Source organism: Dromiciops gliroides, chromosome 6 (genome assembly GCF_019393635.1).
Source record: "Dromiciops gliroides isolate mDroGli1 chromosome 6, mDroGli1.pri, whole genome shotgun sequence".
Classification (NCBI taxonomy): domain Eukaryota; kingdom Metazoa; phylum Chordata; class Mammalia; order Microbiotheria; family Microbiotheriidae; genus Dromiciops; species Dromiciops gliroides.
In genome coordinates, this window is record NC_057866.1 from 96,394,684 (window position 1) to 96,416,190 (window position 21,507).

Consider the following 21,507-nt stretch of genomic DNA (forward strand, 5'->3'; position numbering starts at 1 on the left):
ACCATCATCATCCTTCCACCTTCCTACTTTCTTTTCTCTGGTCTTAGGGATATGGTATATATGCATGTACTGCCCTCCTTTTACTTCTTATCACAGCTCAGTATTTGCTCTCCAGTATTTTGTTCTCGCCCAGATTGACAGGAAGATGAGTCGGAGTCGGAGTTACATTTATCTATCGTTTTTAGGTTTTACCAAGCACAGTGTTAATAAGTATGCACTGTGTCCATTATTCTCCATTATATGGAAGTCGTGCTAGCGATTGGTCCATGTGGGAAAAGAGGACTGTTAAGATTTGAGGTGAAATTAAAGATGTTGAATAACCAGGGCTACCAAAAACTGCCCCCAGGTTCCCTTTGCATTCTTTGACTTTTGGGAAATTTCTTTTTTTCCCCATCTTCTTCTAGTGTAAATTGATTTTTTTGTTCAGGCACCAGCATTCAGGATTAAAACACACAGCTCTGGTGTTTTTGTTTTGTTTTTAGTGGATGTTGCAGTGGGCTCTTCTATTCCCGTCTCATTGCAGTCGGCCATATCTCAGCTCTTATGTTTTAAGCAGGTTTCTTTAGATTGGCCTTACTGCATATCCACAGGAAAAGTCTTTCAGATCCCAAATGACTGTTTCTGGTAACTTGGTCCGTTTTTAAGTGTGCAGACTTTCTTTACAAAAGCCCGGTTCTTTAAGTGCTCCTCAGGCTGGCATCCTGAATGAGCGGTAGCTTTATAGGAATGGGTGTTTGTGACTCATACCCTTTTCTTTTTTCGTAGCCACAGAGACTGCCCAGCAGCTCAAGAAAACAGCTGGAGTACCTTTCCACGCCAAAGGAAGGGGACTAGTCAAGAAAATCGACACCACAAGTAAGAGCTCTACGACTTCTAATATTTAGATTGGGGCATAATGTTTGCAGACACAAGTTAAGGCATTCCTCCCGTCTTGTCTCTGGATGTTTGTAAGAGGTTTGTGAGTTGCCCCGTTGTCATATATAGTAGTTTGATTTTAAAATATTCTTTTCCCATTTGGAAAATTCAGTCAAATGCATAAAAGCTAAGCAGCGTAAAATTGTCATGGTTTACTAAACCATCAATTACATGTGATAAGACAAAATGAATTGTATAAACCTTTTCCATGTAGTCATTGCCTGCAAAGACGTGTCAGAATGTGTAAAGAGAAGTGCACATTTCAAACTTGTTTGCCCATTTAAGCCTTTTTTCATAGTAGGCCCTTTAGTGTGCTGTATTAGATTGAATTTCCAGTAGTTCGTTGGTCTGTCAGTAGCTTGGTGGTTATATTATATTTGTGTAGTATGTTCACCTAAATAATTAGATGCAGATCACCAAGGTAATTAACTAAGGTATACAGAGCTGTCAGACCACTTCCCTTGCCTTTTCACCTTTGGCTAGTCTTATTTTAGAGCAGGGGTCATTTGGCAGAGTAGGCCATACTCCATCCCTCCCCCTGCCGGTTTTGTACAGCCCATGAGGTAAGGCTATTTTATGCAGTTTAAAATAATAGTTTTATTGCATTTTAAAATATAAAGAACATTTTGAGCTTGAGAAATGGCCTGTAGTTTGGTGACTCCTGTTTTAGAGCCGCACCTTCCACTAAAACTACATTAACCCCAAATCCTAGGTATACTGTGGTCAATTACATGTGGAATGTTAAAACAGGAGAGTTGTATATTGCTATTTTATCTATTATTTTATTTTCAGTTAAATATATTTTAACTTTGGGTGGGACTTTTGTATATGCTGTGTAAAATTATTTTTATGCCTTGTTCCATTTGTCTTCCTCCCTCATTGTTCTCCTCTTTTAGCACCTCTTAAAGGTATCCCAAAACAGGCTCCTTTCAGAAGCCCAACCACACCCAGTGTTTTTAGCCCTGCCGGAAACCGGACTCCCATCCCCCCTTCTCGAACACCTCTACGAAAAGAACGGGGAGTGAAGGTGGGCAAATTGTTTTGGACTTACTTCTTTTAGCATTTCTTCCCCCTTCCACAAGATGGTAGCCTTTGAAGCAAAGTCATGTTGTTTGCTGCGTTACCTGTTTTAATAAAGGTTTTGGATTTTGTTTTTTTGGCAGTTACTAGATATTTCAGAACTGGATATGGTTGGTGCAGGCCGAGAGGCAAAAAGAAGAAGAAAGACTTTAGGTGTGTATGGGTTCACTACTCACCACCTCACTACTAAAGGATCTTTGAAAATTTTACTTTGGCTTTTCAAAGAATTGGGGAAATGCCATGGTGCCACAGATCTGTAGAACCTTAGAATTACAGGACTTCAGACCTGGAAAGGATCCTTTTCCCTTTGCCAAGGAGGAAGCTGACACCCTGGGAAGGAGCAGGGGAGCCCTCTCAGTCTGTAAAGTGAAGAAGGGCTCAGGATCCATAACTGGCCTCTAGCTCAGTTATTTGTGGACTAAATCACTCCTTGAAGCGTGCATTTCCTGCTGTCCTGTTGTCATTTGTTTTATCCCTAACAAGAGACTCGTCCTAGTGGGTCCTCCTTGGTGTGCAGACTGCCATCTTCGGGATGGAGATCTTCAACTTGTTTGTTGTTGACAGTTGTGTAGTATTGAGGTTGTCCTTCTGTTGATAACACCTGCACCTGCTCTGGAACTACCTTACTTCCCTTTCGGGTTGCCCAGGCTGCTCCATCTCTCAACACTTCATGTGTTTAGGTGTTCTTTGGAGCCTAGTTGCATGCCACCTGCTTATGTCCACTGTAATGGTAGATTGGGGGACACAGGAGCAAAGGGTGTCACTAAACATTCATTTTCTCCTCTTATTGATAATGTTTTTATGAATTAGCAACAAAAGTCAGAGACTGAAAAAAATGACACTTTGCAAACCATAGGACACTAAGCACATGTTCGCTGCTTTTATAAATATTAAAATAGTGCGACATTCTAGTGTGGGCCTTCTTATTGAGTAGGTGAGGGTGACCTAAAGAAGTTAGCTTAAAGTTTAAATATTTCAAGCAGATAATTGGTTTCGAAATTTCAAAACTGTCTTGAACTGAACACATACATAGTACATAAAATTTCAAAGTCATGCTTTCTTTAGAAAGAAGCTAAAGATTGGATTTGTTTCTTAATTGTGTAGAATTTTTTTTTTAACAAATAGTTTACTTAAGCATTTTTTTTAAAAAATCATCAATAGATACAGAAGTTGTGGAAAAGCAAGCCAAAGAAGAAACCGTTGTCGAAAACGCTACTCCTGATTATGCTGCTGGCCTTGTCTCTACCCAGGTAGGTTGGTCTTAACATCATCTTTATATTTGATGATAGTTTTGTTAAAGTTCTCTGGAGTTAACTTGGCCTTTTATTTTGACAAAAATATAGTTTTAGACTTTAGCTTGTGAACTTTTGTTGATACTCTAGGCAAATCCACTGAAGAATACTCTATATCATTACATTTATTTTAATCCTCTCTGCTCCATGGAAAAGGATCCTCTCTAGGTTGGTCATGACCCAGATTTGATGACATGTGAGATTCAACAGATGGCAATATCTCTGCCTTTTCCCTTAAAGAAGGAGAGGATTGTATGTCCTGCTCCTCTTCTGAGCTTGAGCAAATAAGCCTACCAGCAATCTTAGTCTATCAGAAAGAAGGCTTACAAGATTTCTAGTCCTAGGTCTGTCACTAGATGTGGTCACAATGTGATAAATCATCTTCCTTTGAACCCTGATTTCCACTTTTTTCAAGGTTGTTGCAAGAGTAACAATATCTGAAAATGTTTCAGAAAGCCAGAAAGTTGTGAGACTAGTAAATGGAGGTATTTGGAATTGGAGGAGTATATAACTTTTTAAAATTTAAGATTAGGTCTTTTTGTAGTTATATATAACCCATGAAGAATTGCAAACATTTTTACAGAAACTTGGTTCTTTGAACAATGAGCCTGCACTACCCTCTACAAGCTACTTGCCTGCAACTCCTAGTGTGGTTCCATCATCGTCCTATATACCAACCTCTGAAACACAGCCAGGTAAGTAGTTTTTTACTCTTAACGTTCCTTTAAAAACTTCTCTGGAGATCTGATGTATGTTTACTTAAAAGGTATTCTTTCATTCAGAGGAAGAAAAAAGTGTTGCTTTATAATAGTTCCATTCATACAAAACCGTGAAGTTTTTTGTTTAACTGAACGAATTTATTCTGTAACACGATAAATTTTTAGGAATAATGAAAAGCACAGATCCTGCATCTAATGTGGGAAGACAGAACAATGTTATTTGGTTAGTGGGATTGGAAGCCAGATAACCAGAGTCTGAAAAGTGAGCGAGAGGTAAGGAAGTAGAGGCAATGAATCTGGCTGTCCTTTTCCAGGTGTTTGGTTGTGAAAGGGAACAGAGAAAGGGTTGGCAGGATCAAATGAAGTTGGGTTTTTTTGAAGAGTTGACATGATTGGGGCATGTTTGTAGGCAGTGTGGAAGGAGCCAGGAGATAGAGATTGAAGAAAGAGAAGAACCAGCTGCCAGGAAAGAAGGGAAACAATAAGGTCAAGGCCTAAGGAGAGGGGTTGGCTTTGGCAAGAAGGGCCACCTTCTTATCAGATATTGGAACAAAGAAGGAGACAATAGTCAGTGCTGTGAGAGTTTTGTTTAGGGTGAAGAGAGAGCTCTGGAGCGAATGGCCTCTGTTTTGAGGAAAGTAAGAGGTAAGGGCCTCGTCTGAGAAAGATAGTCTAGTGGCTGCTGTGGGAAGTTTGAGGAAAGAAGAGAAGCAGCTTGGAGGGATTGTCATGGAGAGTGGGGCAGTCTGAGAAGAGTAGGAGAATGCCCGTGCATGGTGAGGGCCAAAATGAGATTGTACATGATCACAATCTGTGATGCCCAGGATGTATTCAGCAGGATGCATGTAGGAGACCAGGAGCTGGATGGCCGAGGGCATCCAGGCTGGGGGCCTTGGGGAGGTGCTGCAGTAGGCCAAGGGAGCCAAGGGTAGAGGACGGTCTGTAGTTTAATGGTTCAGGCCTGCAAGGAGAGTGAGGCTGTGTGGTCACAGTGAAGAGGAGTACACTTAGGGAAAGATGGTCAAGCTCATCCGTAGCTTTGACTATCCCACATCATGGCCAAGGTGAACTAGAAGTATGTGTACTGAGAAGCCAGGTGGTTTGGTGGGATGTGTCTATTGGAATCCATAAGGTTTGGGAGGAGCATGCTGTAAGCCAGGTACTGAGCCCCTTAAGAAAGGAGTAGAGAGTGACCTGAGTCAGGCTCTAGATAGCAGTGTGAGCTGATCTTGGTAAGGCAAGAGTGATCCAGGTCAGTAGATACCTAGAGCCAGGATCTGAATAGGGCAATGGAGATGGATGAATTGAACTTCCAAGAAAAGAGTGACAGTGATGGCACTGACAGTGACCAGGGATTAAAGGAGGGAGTGTGAGAATATCAGGGACGTTGATTAGCAGAGGACATGAGCAGGGAGTGGGCAGGGAAGCTTGAGCTCAAGTGAGCTTAATGTATTCAGATTTCATCTCTCTTCTGACATTCCTGCTGCCCTTTTTTTTGTTTGTTTTTTTTTTAAAGTAGAACTTCTTTATTTGAATATTTCAGAACATACCAAATATATAAAATTCTACATTAATGCAGAACCCTGGCAGAATCATGTGTGATTGACTGGTTTATATAGTCCTGACCTAGGATTTTAAGTGTGTGTGTATGCGTATGTGCACGTGCATGCATTTTTTCTCTTTAATAGTATTTTATTTTTTCCAATTACGTAAATAGTTTTCAGCATTCATTTTTTTTTTTTTAAGTGAGGCAATTGGGGTTAAGTGACTTGCCCAGGGTCACACAACTAGTAAGTGTTAAGTGTCTGAGGCCAGATTTGAACCCAGGTAATCCTGACTTCAGGGCCAGTGCTTTATCCATTGCGCCACCTAGCTGCCCCTCAGCATTCATTTTTGTAAGATTTTTGAGTTCTAAATTTTTCTTCCCCTTTTTTATGCCAGCTAGCAATCTGATATAGGTTATACTTTACAGTCATGTTAAACATATTTCCACATTAGTCATTTTTTGAGAGAAGAATCAGAACAAAAGGAAAAAAACATAAGAAAGAAAAGACAATAACAAAAGTGAAAATAGTATGCTTCAATCTGCATTCAGATTCCACAGTTCTTTTTCTGAATGTGGAGAGCATTTTCCACCATGAGTCTTCTGGCATTGTCTTGGATCATTGTATTGCTGAGAAAAGCTAAGTTTATCACAGCTGATCATCACACATTGTTGGTACTGTGTACAATGTTCTCTTGGTTCTGCTTATTTTACTCAGCATCAATTCATGTAAGTCCGGGTTTTTCTGAAATCTGCCTGTTTGTCATTTCTCATAGCATAATAGTATTCCATTATATTCAGATACCACATGTTTAGCCATTCCCCAATTGATGGGCATCCCCTCAGTTTCCAATTCTTTGTCACCACAAAAAGAGTAGCGGTAAATATTTTTGTGCATGTGGGTCTTTTTCTCTTTTTTTGGAAATGTTTTGGGGATATAAACCTAGCAGCGATATTTCCAGATCAAAGGGTCTGCACAGTTCTATAGCCCCTTGGGCACTCCTAGCTTGTTGTAGATTGCCACATTGATTGGACAGACATGGAGCCACTATAGCCAGAGTTGAGTTCGGAATAGAATTTAGGCCATATTCAGACCCCATCAGTTCTGGCACCACAGAAGGGAAAGACAGGTATAGACCTACTCTGACCCTGAGTACTCTGATGGCTGACTATCAAACCAGCCATCTTCTAGCTCTTGTGGTTGCTTTTTTATTCCCTTTGCAAAGGCCTCTGCCTCTTTGGAAGAACTGAGTCAACTCGGAATGATGATGTTTTGTTTTGTTTAAAATTTTTTCTTTCAATCTTAATAGTATTTTATTTTTCTCCAGTTACATGTAAAGAATTTTCAATATTTGTTTTTGTAAGATTTCGAGTTCCAAATTTTTCTCCCTCCTTTTCCCTCCCTTCCCTTCCTTCCCTCCCTCCCCAACACAGCAAGCAATCTAATACAGGTTATATATGTACAATCACATTCAACCTATTTCCACATTAGTCATGCTGTGAAAAGAATCAGAACAAACGGAGAAAATCTGAGTGATTGTATCAGGCATGAGATTATACTTTTATTCCTTTCACTTTATACCTGCAGCTCCTGCGGCTCGAGAGACCTTGCAGACCATCCGTCAGCCAGATGAACCTGCAACCCCAAACACTACTCTTCCTACTCAGTTCAAGCAGAGAACACCCATGTACAACAGCAATGCCAACCCTGCTCCAGCAGCTGCTGCTCCACCTACCTCACCTCTGACCCCTACAACCCCGCCTGCCATCGCTCCCACAGCACAGACGCCGCCAGTGGTGCCACAGACCCAGCCGGCCCCACAGCAGCAACCCAAGAAAGGCTTATCCCTGACGGTAGGTCTGCTCTTCCCCCTCCCCTTCCCCTCTTAGAATCTCTGACTCCCTCAGCTTTGAAGCCACTTTGTACAGGAGTGCCCTCAGCAGCTGGCGCCTTGCCCTCTCTTGTGTGTGCATCTGGCTGATGTACCTGTTTATTTCCATCCCCTTTTGTATGTGAGCTCCACAAGGGCACTAGCACTTGGTACACTGCCTGGCACATAGAAAAGCACTTGATCAGGAGATTTTAATTTTAATGAGTGCTTGTTGATTGATTGCTGGCTTCAGAGGAACCTGCCTAAATCTGATTTGCCACTTCTTAGATGTGGGACCCTGATCTCCTCCCTGGGCCTCACTTCCCTCCCAGGCTAATAGCACCTGTGCTGTCCCATCCGAGAGACACGAGGAAAGGGCTTAGTTAAGCTTATAGTGCCATAGAAATGAGGATTGTTATCGCTAGTTGTAGATATTCGGTCGAGTATTGCCAGTTTGGAGGTGACAGTGTAGTGGGGAAAGCCCTGGCATGGAATTTGGAGGACGTAGATTTTGTTCCTAGCTCTTCCACTGATTCATTATGTGGCTTTGGATAAGGCCCTTGATCTTTCTAAGCACGTTATTTTTCATCTGTAAAAAGAGCCTTAAGAAGGAGGCTTTCATTTTCTTTGGCATATGTATATATATGAATATTTATATATTTATTATTATATATTTATATATTTATTATAATATTTATATATATATAATTTTTTTTAGTATTGTATTATTCTCCAGTTACATATAAGGATAGTTTTCAACATTTGTTTTCACAGGATTTTTCGTTCTAAATTTTTCTCCCGCCCTCCCTCCTCCCCAGACAGAGAGCAGTCTGATATAGGTTGTATACGTACAATCACATCAAACATATTTCTACATTAGTCATCTTGTGAAACGGCTCTTACATTTTCAAGGTTTTAAGTTTGTGCCTGAGTCGTTGAATGAATGAATTTGGAGGTGAGCCCCCTTCAGACTGCTGCTGTAACCCAGTGGCTTGGCATTGCAGCACTTTTCCAATAGGCCCAAACTGTTGCTGTCACGCAGCCCTGACCCAGGACTGCTCGTGAACATTAAAACCTCTTCCCTTTGGTTTCTTAGATCCTCTCCAGGTTCCTAATGTGTTGGCAGTATCTCTAACGACAGATTCTCCTCCTGCCTAATGTTGGTTGAGGGTCTCAGAGGAAGGCTAGGGTTTGACACTTGTGCGTGTAGTCGAGTCCAGAAGAACATGCAGTCCAGACACGGCTCTCACTTAGAGAAGGAGGGAACTAGACGTGAAGAAAAATACACTCAATAGAATCCCCAGCCAAGTGTCCATCCTCCCTTCCAGGGATGGAGAGCTCACAGCTGAACAAGGCGCCTAATTCCAAGTTTGAACAGCTCTTCCTTATGTCAAACCCAAACTACCTCCCCAGCCTCTACGTCCTGCTTCCAATTCTGCTCTCTGAGACTAAGAGGACAAGTCAGCTATGTCTGCCCCATGACAGCCCTACCGTGCCTTAAGACAGGGCATAGCTCTTCTGCTCATGGCTCTCATTTGGCTTGTTTGTCAGTGTTTCTTCTAAAATGTGGTCCTTGGGACTGGACAGAGCCACTCCAGATGCACCTGAGCAGCGCAGAGCATAGTGGGTTTCTCCCCTTCTTTCACCTGGACCCTCCTTTTATGTGACACCATGTTCCCTTTTTTGTGGCTGTACCATCACACTGCTCAGCCACATGGGCCATCAAAGTCAGTGCTAAAACTACCTGTTTACCTGGGGGTGGGGGGTGGGGGAGGGATCTTTCAGGCAACTTGTTGGTTGGGACAGGTAGTTTTGGAGAAAGTGCATGTTAGGGAAGACAGATGGGTCAGACAAGGGTGACTTCATGAGGAGGGGATGCTGGATTTGGATTCAGAGAACTTGAGATCAAGTCCCAGCTTTCCTCTTTGCCTCAAGTTCCTCATCTTTAAAGTCCCCTCTAGCACCAGATCTGTTTTCCTGTGCTGTTGTGACTTGGACCCGACCTACAGCAAGGAACAGATGCTCTGGCAGTTTTGAAATGGCCTGGATGGAGCAGGAGAGAGGGGACCACCAGGCCCAGAAAGGTTACTTTGTTGCTTCCAAACAGATCAGTTCCAGAAAGATGAATGGCACATATACAATTAAATGTATTTCTTCTTTTATTGAGAAGGAGCCTGGGCTTTGAGGGTTGCCTTCAGTTCGTTTGTGAGATCTGTGACTTCCTAAGGTGGGCCCTTTTCCCATTGATGCTCAGTCTCTACACTGTTGAATGTTGTCACAGGGTCATATTGTCATGGGGTCATTTGTGGGGCGGAGCTCCTGGGCCCTGCAGATAGGCCAGAGCTCACAGCCAAGACTCTGGGATGCCAGGCTCCTTCCTGCACTAGAACCGTTCACTGTAACGTGGCTCCCTGGCCTCCTTGGCTTTTGGAAGACCTTCAGTTAGATTTTGAACCAGAGGCAGTTTTCAGATCAGGTAAAATGTGATCCTCTTTCCCTGACATGTCGATATTTATTCTCTTGCTTTTAGAGGGAGCAGATGTGTGCTGCACAAGAAATGTTTAAGACTGCAAACAAAGTGACCAGGCCCGAGAAAGCGCTCATCCTGGGCTTCATGGCAGGATCCAGGGGTGAGGAGGCCTTCTCTCTGTTAAACTTTGAGGTGTTCTTAGTTACTTTTTTTTTAAAATGCAGATAATGGGGCAGCTAGATGGTGCAGTGGATAGAGCACCGGCACTGGAGTCAGGAGGACCTGAGTTCAAATCCAGCCTCAGACACTTAACACTTACTACCTGTGTGACCCTGGGCAAGTCACTTAACCCCCATTGCCCCCCCCCCCCAAAAATACAGATAACGTTTTATTTTTTCCAATGACATGTAAAGTAGTTTCATCATTTTTTTTATAAAAGTTTTTGAGTTCTAAATTTTCCTCTCCCCCCACCTTTGAGGGATTTTTATGATCCGTTCATCTATGAAGTAGATTTTCATTTGTATTGATGCTTGTGTGTGTCCCCCACCTTTGAACTGAATACGTCCATCCTCCACCAGGTTGGCTGGTCCATTTGACATTGTCTAACCCTGACCCCGTGTGAGGTAATAGACCAGAAAAGACTGTTCAAGGAGCTGGGATTTCATTGGGGAAGGCTCCTCCCCCACCCCCAAGTGTAAATTGGAGCCCAAGCACATCTTAGTAGCCTGACTTCATGAAGTACTGTGATCCAACAACCTTGGTTGCCCTCCCGGCTGCAGTCCTGGTGCTGAGCCTCTGTGGCCTTCACTAGCTGAGTCCTGTCCCTGGGACTTCTTCACTTGAAGCCTGTCCCAGCTTGTGCTCCACCCTCGGAGCCCTGAGCACATGGGGTCAGGGGTCACTTGTACCTCACAGGAGGAAAAGCTCAAGTGAAGGTGCCTCACCTTACTAATCTAGCCTGATGTTTCCTTATGCAGGGAAATTGTAGAATGATTGTATTTGAGTTCCTTAAAAAACAGTCTTTCTTTTGTCTTTGTGTCTTCCTGAGGGGGGGGTAGGAAATGACCTAGATCAGTTTCTTGAGAAATGGCCTAAATGGATTGATTACACTGTGTAGCACACACTAAATCTTTATTTCCTTTTTGTTGTTGTTTGATTCTCTTTTGCTGGTGTTGGTTGTCTGCACAGAGAACCCTTGCCAAGAACAGGGTGACATCATTCAGATCAAGCTCAGTGAGCACACAGAAGTTCTTGACAAAGCTGACGGCACAGGGAGCACCACCATGTTAGTCGACACCGTCTTTGAAATGAACTATGCCACTGGCCAGTGGACCAGACTCAAGAAGTATAAGCCCATAACCAATGTTTCCTAGAGGACCTAGGAGGACACCGTGGGGACCGCGCCAAGCATGGGCAGCCACCTCTGCTGAAGAGAAAGCGGAGACAGCCCCTGCCCCAAGGACATCGACACTCTGTTTCTTGTTCCCTTCCAGGCTGGCTAACTTTTATCCAGCCCCCCCTTGGGAGTGTGCTCTGCGTGACAGCTGCACAGGCGAGGGCCTGTCTGGTACATTGGTAGGGTTTCCAAAATGGAAAAGGCAGATCGAGTGTGCTGTGTCCTAATCTTCCTTCCTCAGAGAACTTCCTCTCTGACTGAGCAAAGCTCCATTCCAAACATGGGGAGGAAAGATTATTTACGGAATTGCTTTCAAATTTTCTCTTAAGCCAAGATGGTAAATTCCCTGCAGATTTGTATGCCCTTGTGCTTAGCTCATTTTGCTAGGAAAAAAAATGGCATGTGAGGAGAGTTGGGGAATCCTGTGTAGTGTGAATGTATTAGTATCAGTGCCCTGAAAAATCGGCACTCCCAGAAGGAGCACTAATCTCTCCTTAGCTTAGATGAGCACCGAAGACCCCATTGACCCCTTAGTATCGGGACGCCACATGTTGCCAAAACCAACACTCACGCTGCTTGCAAGTTGCTCGATCAGCCCTTTGCCCTGCTGCCAGTCGGGCTGGACATGGGTGGCTTCTGCCCACAGGCTTCCAAGGGCCCAGGCATTTAGAAAGGTCATGTCACTTTGAGTAGGCCAGGATTGTGTGGTGGGGTTGGTGGTCAAACCAGTCTTTAGACTTACCCATGGGCAGGTACACTCACAGTGGGAGGGACTGTTTTTGCTTGGGGACATAGGAAAGAAGTGAGAACAGCTGTGTGGATGCCTATCAAAATCTGGGGCTCTTGCCCTGCTTATGAAGACTTACGGCCTAGGTCATGGATAAGAATGGCACTGTGGGCCCTCAGAATGCTCCAGGAGAGGCAGTGAGGTGAACGGCTCTCTGGCCATCGAGTCACCCCTTGCTTGCTGAGTAAAGCCTTAAGAACTATTGGAGGTCTTTGAACGTGTGTGGGTGTGTGTGGGTGGGTGGGTGGGTGTGTGTGGGTGTGTCCCTCACTGCTGATTTCTTCAATCATATCACCAAGAGAGGGTGCTTTGATAGAGGCAGCACTTTTATTTGAACTGATTCTAGCTTTTCCTTTCTGGTTCAAGTCTGAAACAATCCAGATCTTTAGGTGGGGGTGGGGGGAGTGTTGGAAGCAATAATTCAGAGGTGCAAAGCCAAATTCTCACTCTGAAGATGAATGTTTACATGTGTAGCGCTTCAGCCAGTAGCAGCAGCACAAGCATCGAGCCCCCGCATAGAGGCCTTGTGTTGGCTGGTGCTTCTGGGGGGTGATTTCAGAGCCACCCTGTACTACATGACCACTCCTGATTGTGAATTGTGGAGGTACAGCCTGTTAGTGTTCAGAGTGAGTCCTCTGGAATGAATGGTAAGGTTGGTTTTAGTTATTCCTGGCGGGGAGGGAGTGGAGAAGACTTGGGGTTTTTTTAGATGTTTTGTTTTGGTTTTGGATTTAATGTTACATTTTGCAAAGCTAAATTTAACCAAAAAAAGTTAGAGCTTTTTCTTAATTTTAGTGACTGATATTCCTGTTGGCCTTTTATCCAACTTACATTTTTTTAAAGAGAAATTCCAGTCGTTGTTCGCTTAAGTTCTTTTTCTATTAAGATGTATCTGTGAGCCAGTACGAAGTGAACTGCTTGGAACTGCAGCTGCTGGCTGCTGGCTACAAGTACGGAACATGAATGGTGTTTGAGACTCGTGGCCTTTGGAATTGGGAGAGCTCTTCACTTCCCACACTGTGGGCTCAGCCCAGGCTGAGGTTGACAGTGACCAAACATGGCCACTCCCCTCCTCCATGGGCTGCCAAGTAGAGGCGATGATTCCAATGGGGTGTTGGGGCCAAACCCAGTCACTGGAGGAGCACATAGGCAAGGGGTCAGGATGACTGCAGCCCACTTCCTCGGCTGATGTTTTCTATGTGTATGTATGATTATTTTCTTGTATCTCAGCTATCCAAATGTGTGATCAGATTTCAAGAGTAAAGAGGACTGTACCACCTTCCACGTTTACAAAACAAAGGCCTATTCTTGCTGCTCCTTAGCAAAATAACTTGTTTCTTTAACTTTCTTAGTCCAGCTAATAATTTGGGGGGAGGGGCTTAGTTTAGTTTGGGTAGGGTTTAAACAAAGCAAAAAGGCAACAGTAGTCCCATCTGCTTTTGGAAGATCCTCCGTGCCCCATATTACATGAAGGGGCCACCACAGCGTCAGACAATTCAGAAGAAAGCAAGATGTTAGTTCCTACATTTGATTCTCTAGGGAACAGGAGCATTTTGCTGTTTCATGGTGTTTGCTTTGGCGTGCTGCTGCCAGGCCCCCGCAGCAGCACACCAGGGTCTGAGGGCCAGAGGGCAGCACTTTTCCTGGAGCCATAGATGCAAAAAGACCTTTTCCATCCTCTACCCTGAGCAATGAAGGTTCCTCAGCCTGAATCATGTGAAGAACAGACGGCTTCTCTGGCTGGGCCAGACATCTGGCTCCACCCAGGTTTGTAGCCCTCGAGGCTGAGAAACATTTGTCATAGCAAGATCTGACTGGTAAGGCTTAAACCATCAGCCAGCCAAACTGCCCCCATCCCATGAATCTGGTGCCTTTGATTATTTAAAAAAAAAATAAAGAAAAAGTCATTTTGTAAAATGTTTCATCTCCAGCAGAGCCCCTTATGTTTTCTATTTCTTGTTTTTTGTACAGTTGTAAAAATATTACAGATCTTCTGTCTTGGGGTACGTATTTTCAGTGTAATACAGTCTGTATAATAAAAGTTTAGATTTTCTAAAGAAACTGTGTAAAGTTTTGAGCATCCAGAGGGTGTTTTCACCAATTCTCTGGTTAACTTGGGTTAATCTAGGCTGTGGTTAACTAAGCTGTGATTTCAAAAGGGGTTTGGGTTGGGGGGACAGGTAAGGGCATAAGAATGAGACTAAGGAAGAAGGGTCTTAGAGGTGAGCAGCAGCTTCATAAAAGAAGAGGTGGCTATATTTTTTAGGCTGTGCCTTGAATTGCCTAGGAATCTTCACTTTCTGGAAAGACTGCCACGCTTGGTTGCGATGCTGAGTAATAAGGTCAGGAATCAGATCACAAAGGATTGAGAAGTGGGTGAAAAAAGTGGAAGTCAAGGCAATGAGAATATACAGCTTTTTCTAGAAGTTTGAAAAGAGATGAAAAGTGAGGGGATGGTAGGATCAAGTGAGGATTTTTAAAGTTGGGGAGATGTGGCATGTTTATAGGCAGCAGATAGGAATGCTTGGAAGTCACCAAATTTGTCAAAGTTCGTTGCTTCGTCCCCTATAAGTTTATATATCTCAATTTTATAGCATGTTATTTTGGGATGTAGGCCTTTTCATTATTCCATTCCAAGTTTTTCTTTCTCATTTTTGATGATTAATCCTGTATGGCTCTGATTGGATTTTCTTCATAATGTGAGCTATCTATCTTCCAGTCATTTACTGTACTTTTAGATGAGATATTGTGTTTCTGGATATATTACACCTGGGATTTCTCTCTGGCATATTCTATTTTCATGTTGTCTTCTGATTTTAATCCTGGAAGCTTTAAATCCAAACCCTAGCCCTGCCACTCACTGCCTTGATGAATTTGGGCAAAGTATTTAACTTCTTTGGACCTAACTTTTCCACATTTATAAAACGGGATGGTCTAGGTCAGAGCTTCTTAAACTGTGGGTCGTGAAAAATCAGGCAACAGTAAAAGGTCATGTATGTCTATTTTTATACCTGTATACCTGGGGTTGCATAAAAATTTCTCAGGCAAAAAGGGGTCACGTGTGGCAAAAGTTTTGGAAGCCCTGGCCTAGGTGACTCTTGAGATCCCCTACCGGCTCTGGCAGATTCACTCTGTAGCTGGCAGGCGTTTTAAAGGTCATCCAAACCAGTAGTGTCACACTCAGAAAGGGGTTTCTACTGGGCTGCACACTGAAAACCATGCATTAACCTTATCTATGCTGGTATTATATTTTATTCAGTTAAAACATTTCCCAATTACTCGGGGACTGCAAATTTGATAGCTCTGATGTAGACTTAACTCCATTTTACAGACCAGGAAAGTGAGGCCTAGGGGTTAGATGCATAGTCAAGAAGACCTAGGGCCTAGGTTCAGTTTTGTTTTGTTTTGTTTAGGTGAGGCAGTTGGGGTTAAGTGACTTGCCCAGGGTCACACCGCTAGTAAGTGTCAAGTATCTGAGGCCAAATTTGAACTCAGGTCTTCCTGACTCCAGGGTCCGTGCTCTATCCACTGCGCCACCTAGCTGCCCCCTTAGGTTCAGTTTTAAAATGAAGAATAACCAATGAGGTAGCCTGCCAAAAATAGCACAGAATTAGAAATCCTTAGAAACAAGTTTAGATTTTAAAAAGAGACTATTGATAAATCAGCTATATTTTTTAATCAACAAAATACACGTCTTTAGCTAATATGGTAAGCACCCACCATGTGCCAAGCACTGTGCTAAGTGCTGGGAATACAGATAGGAAAACAAAAGAAAGAATCAAGCCCTGACTGAGTGAGTACCTGTCATAGTGAGGGTATTGGTTTGTTTGGTTTAAATATTTCTCTGTTTACAAAGAGATCTTGGGGAAGGAGAGGTTTAACGAGGAATGACAATAATGCAAAATATCTTTAAAGTATCCATAAAGCACACAAAAAATACCAAGGCCAGATATAGATAGATATACACACACACACACAAGCTGGCCTTCAGGAGCCACCTTGTCTAGGGAAGTACGTGGCATATGCAACTTGGCATACATGTGCAATTCACTATGGAAGTGCAGTTGTCTGTAGAATCTTGTAATCCTGCAGTCTCTGAGCTGGAAGGGACCTGGATCATCTAGTCCAAGCTGGACCTGCATAACAATCCCCTCTACAACCCATTTGCTTGCCCTGGAGTACAGCAGATAGACTTGGAGTCAGGAAAACTTTGAGTGCAAAGCTGAATGGGACGGTCTCAGTTCTTTATCTGCAAAATGGAAATGATAGCAGCACCTACTTCACAAAGTTCTCCTGTAAGGATCAAATGACGTCATATTTGTGTTGCACTTTGCAAACCTTGAAGTTGTGTGTGAATGGTATCATTTCCCGACAACAAGCCTAAGTCTGCCTTTAACTTCTACCCCGTTACTCTTGTGTTCTGCCCTCTGATGTCAAGCAAAACAAATCGAATCCTTCTTCCCCAAATGGACATTCAAGTACTTAGAGACAGCTATCGTGTTCCCCCTAATTTTCCTAAACAAATCCAGTGCCTTTCACTGATTCTCATATAGCAGAATCTCAAAGCCCTTCAATATTTGGGTTTCCCCCCTCTAAAGGTCTTCCATGTCCTTCCTGAAATATGGTACCCAGAACTGAATGCTGTATTCCACACTGGTCTGGCTGGGGTACCAGGGTTTAGCTCAGCCAGATCTCTTGCAGGTGAACTGTTGTCCAACTGTGCTTCCATCTTGTACTTGTGAACTTGCTTTCCTTTATCTCCATGAAATACCCCATTCGGTTCAGCCCAATACTTTAACCAGTCAAGATTTGTAGGTTGAGGGAATCCTGACTTGGTTACAGAACAGTTAGCTATCCTTCCAGTTTTATGTGATCTGCATGTCATTGATAGCTTTATCCAAGTCACTGGAAAAAAAAAAAAAAAGTTAAGCAACCTAAGTCCAAGGCCAGACTCAGAGCTCTTTACTAAAGTCTCCCTGTTGATGTCAAACCACTAATCACTGCTCTTCCCATGCAGTCATTCAACCAGTTCTCAGTTCCCTTAGCAATACTATTGTCGAGCCCCTAATTCTGCATCCCAGTCACAAGAATAGCACAAAGAGACTGACGCATCTTTTCACTCTGACCCCTGGAGCTGTCCCAAAAAGACCACAGTCCGTACAAACTGGTAGGAACTGAAGAAAGGGAGAAAGACTGTAGGACTGGAAATAGATCAATGTCCCAATTTTTTAAGAAATGGTGAATTCATGTTTTTAAAAAAACAGAAAAAGGTCTAGGGAGTTTGGTGAATTGCAACCCCAATATGAAACAAAGGTCTGACAAATCCAAATGATCTGAGCGTGGAGAGCTATAGTGTCCAAAATGAGGTGAATTCATTCCTCTTCTCTGGTCAGATGGTATCTGGTATGGCATGTTCTGCTTTGGAGTTACATTTTAAGCATTACATTAACAGGTTGGAGTATATTCAGGGTAGAATGACTGGGATGGAAGAGGTTGGATTTATTATTATATTATAGGAGGATCATTTGGAGGAAATGAAAACTTTGGGGGTGTGGAGAGGAGGAATGATCCCTGTGTTCAAGGGGTTCAATAGCTATGACGTAAAAGAGGGATTTTGTTGTTGAGTCATTTCAGTCATACCTGACTCTTAGGACCCCCATTTTGGAGTTTTCTTGGCAAAGATACTGCAGTGGTTTGCCATTTCCTGCTCTAGTTCATTTGACAGATAATGAAACTGAAGCAAACAGGGTTATTGACTTGCCCAGGGTCACACTATTGGTAAGTGTCTGAGCCAGGATTTGAACTGATGAAGATGAGCCTTCCTCATTCCAAGCCCAGTGCTCTATCTACTGTGCCACTTGTTTGTCCTTCTTAAAGGAGGACCATGCCATTGGGGTGATGTCATGACTTTCAGTGAATTGGATTTAAGTAAGGAAGGGCTGTGCAAGGTCACCAACCTCTCACTCTTTCCTCCAGAGCCATCTGAGGCCAGTGGCAAGATATATATCAGGACAGCTAGAGATAGCCCCATATGTTTAAGGTAATTGGGGTTGTGACTTGCCCAGGGTCCCACAGCTGGTGTCTTGAGCTGAGATTTGAACTCTGGTTCTCTTGACTTCAGGGCCACTGCTCTATCCACTGCACCACTTAGGGACCCATAAAAAAGAGATTAGGCTTGTTCTTTTCGGTCCCCCAGGGAGCAGGCCATGGGTATTGCCAAGAGTAGATTAATCTTTGATGAAAGAAAAGAATTAGCATTGATCAGTGGAGTTCCTCAGGAGTTAGTGAGTTCTCTTGTGCTGGCAGTCTGTCTTCCATCCAGAGGGAGATTGCTATACATGCATAGGTTGGATGAGATCCATCCTGTCTGAGGTCCAGCTCTGAGATGCTGTGAATTGGTGTTATGGAGAGCTGTGATGTAAGAATCACGAGATGTGGGTTCCAGTCCAGGCTCCACCATTTTTTAGTTATGTGACCTTTGGAAGCTCCTGACTGACCCTAGGACTCACTTTCCCCCTTGGTAAAATGAGGTGGGGGCGTGGGGAAAGGGGTTGGGATCCCAGACTAGATATTCTGTCAAGGATCATATCATCATACTCTAAATGTTTATGATTTCAGCCCTTCATTCTGACTCTCATTCCTAGCCAACCTGGCATTTACTGTTCCCTCAACCCCTCCCTAAGTCTTTATTGGCTCCTTCCTGGCTTCCTTCACTTCCTTCTTTTCATGCCCTTGACTCCGGGGTCGCAGTTGTTTGGGGCTTACAAAATGCTTTCCTCATGGCAGGCCCAGAAGGTCCCACAATCAGTACAAAAATCTGTCCCGTTTTACAGGTGAGGAGGAAAGCTCGTCTGAAGAAGCTCAGGAGAAATGAGTTTTCCATCATCACGTGTAGTAAGTGGTACCTGAGGTTCTTTGTATAGGGCTTTCTCACTACCTGAACTGCAGGGCCCTTCATCCTGCTATTGGACAGCAGCATCTGTGTTCCTTTCCCCTCCTTTCATTGTTCCTGATGCTGCCTGATGGCGTGAAGCACAATTAACCTTAAATACCTCTTCCAAATGATGGACCTTGTTGAACACAGTATGCCTGTCAGTGAAGTAGCTAGCTGCTGCAGTGGATAGAGTGGTGGACCTGGAGTTAGGAAAACCCAAGTTCAGATCTGGCCTTGGACAAAGAACCCTGGGTAAGTCTCTTAAACGCTGCCTGTTTCCTCATCTGTAAAATGGGGGTAATAATAGCACCTACCTCCCATGGTTGTTGGAAGGATCAAATGAAGTATTTGTAAAGTGCTTTATGAACATCAAAGCACCAGATAAATACTAGCTCCCCATTAGAGATTCAAGGAATTCTTCTCTTTTTTTGGTGAGGCAATTGGGGTTAAGTGACTTGCCCAGGGTCACACAGCTAGTAAGTGTCAAATGGCTGAGGCTGGATTTGAACTCGGGTCCTCCTGAATCTAGGGCCAGTGCTCTATCCACTGCGCCACCTAGCTGCCCCCCAGGAATTACTATTCTTGATTAAAGAGAAGGAGATTTTGCTTCAGTAGTTTTATAACTAACTATTGACAGCTGGTGGGGCAGATCTCAAGCTGCCGCCAACCCTGGCATAGCATGGATTCAGAGCTAGAAGGGACCTTGGAGGCCATCAGTTCCCATTATCTCAGTTTACATTTAATGAAATGGAAGGTGGTAGAGGTTAAATCATACAACTATTGTGTGTCCGACTCAAGATTCAGACCCAGGTCTTTGTGCTTCCAAGTCTAGAACTCTATTAGCTGTAGCCTGGATACCGTATCAGTCATTCACACCTTAGTGAAAGGCACAAGAACACCGCTCTTGGCAGTTAGAAGACCCTGGCTGTGCTGGTTGCTGGCTGTGTGACCACAGGCAGGTTGCTTAACTCCTCTGTTTCCTCATCTATAAAATGAGCCAGTGGTTGTACGAAGACATAGGGTAGGAAGGACACCAGGAGGCAGCCTTAGGTATGACTCACCTACCATTAGATTGTGAGCCCCTTGGGGGCAGAGGCTCAAGGTGATTTTTGCCTTTCTTTGTATTCCCAGTACTTGGCATAGTGCCTGGCACATAGTAAGCATAAGCATCTAGTAAATGCTTGTTGACTGAATTATGCCTCATTCTGGTGGCCTTAGCCAGCCACTGAACCATTGATCCCCTCTGAGTAACATGGACTCCTAATGTGTGAGAGGGAAATACAGGAAGAAAAAACAAGGCAATTATTTTTGATGCCATAGCCGGGTAAAGCCTTGATGATTGGGAAAGGGCAATTTGAAATTCTGATCATTCAGCCACAAATGAAAAGCATCATACACTTTGATCTCTGTGAAAGTCAGTTTTTCATTTCCCCTAGTGATGTTTTCTGGACTTTAAGATAACAATTTAAATTTAGCCTTTTCATCTCCCTTCTCATCAATATTCAGGCACAATCTTAAAAGGCACAAGCCTTGTCTTCTAGAATACTGGGCTGGCTGCTTTCAGGACAGGTCACTTTCCCAGCTTTCTCTTTCTCTGGTTATAGAGATCTAGATATATGTGCATGTGTGTATGTATAGAAAGCACATGTGTATATAAATATATACACATGTATAAATACCTCTGTATAGATATAAATGTGTGCATGTGATGCGCAGGTATACATACAGATATGTAAATGTACCTACACATATATGTGGATAGATATGCACACATGTAGGTGTGAAGACATGCAGTATAGATACTATGTACAACTACAGATAATACACGTGTGAGTATACACATAGGTACATGTCCATAGGTATGAACATGTGTAAACATACACATAGATGTATCTACAAATATGTGCGTATTTATGTTGGCAATCTGCCCAGCTCTGTGTGTATAGAAATAGATATTCTAGTGTTATCAATACCTTGCATTTCAATACCATATACAATATTTTAATATTTCTTCATCTTATTTGATGTTCACAATCCCAACAGATAGGCAAAGCAACTTCTTTGTCTTCCCTCCCACACAGGGTGGCTACGAGGAAAGCACCATATAAAACCCAAGAAGACTTTAATCGTAAACATCAAATAAGAAAATGATGTGAAAACACTATGGTATTGAAATGCAAAGTATTGCTCACCCAAGGACAGTTTATATAAACACCATGTAAGAGAGAAACTGGCCACCCTTCAGTCATTAAGGACAGTAGCTCCCGTTTATAAGAACACTTTGAAGGTTTATGAAGCATTTTTCTCAATTTAACCCTGTGGAATGAGTAATTAGTTACTGGGTTCAGATCCTGGTTCTGCCACTTACTAGTTGGGTGGGCAGTTTCCAAATCCCTAAGTCAAGTAAAGGGAGTAAAGCATTTGTATCCCCTGGCTCACTGGGTCCTTTGGAGGAAAGCCCTTGGCGAACTCTTAAAGTAGATTAAAAATGCGAGCTTCT

At 43.2% G+C, this 21,507-nt stretch overlaps 1 protein-coding gene across 1 annotated transcript in view; it reads left to right on the forward strand.

Annotated features, from left to right (window-relative positions):
* The window catches only part of NELFA (negative elongation factor complex member A), a 33,353-nt gene extending 19,227 nt beyond the window's left edge, over positions 1–14,126 (forward strand). Inside the window, exons 4-11 of the mRNA XM_043971609.1 lie at positions 766–855; positions 1,812–1,942; positions 2,079–2,148; positions 3,157–3,245; positions 3,871–3,982; positions 7,138–7,403; positions 9,951–10,050; positions 11,079–14,126. Of these exons, the coding sequence (XP_043827544.1) occupies positions 766–855; positions 1,812–1,942; positions 2,079–2,148; positions 3,157–3,245; positions 3,871–3,982; positions 7,138–7,403; positions 9,951–10,050; positions 11,079–11,263 (1,043 nt within the window). The 3' untranslated portion in view covers positions 11,264–14,126. The remainder of the gene's footprint in view (positions 1–765; positions 856–1,811; positions 1,943–2,078; positions 2,149–3,156; positions 3,246–3,870; positions 3,983–7,137; positions 7,404–9,950; positions 10,051–11,078) is intronic.
* Positions 14,127–21,507: the final 7,381 nt, after the last annotated feature.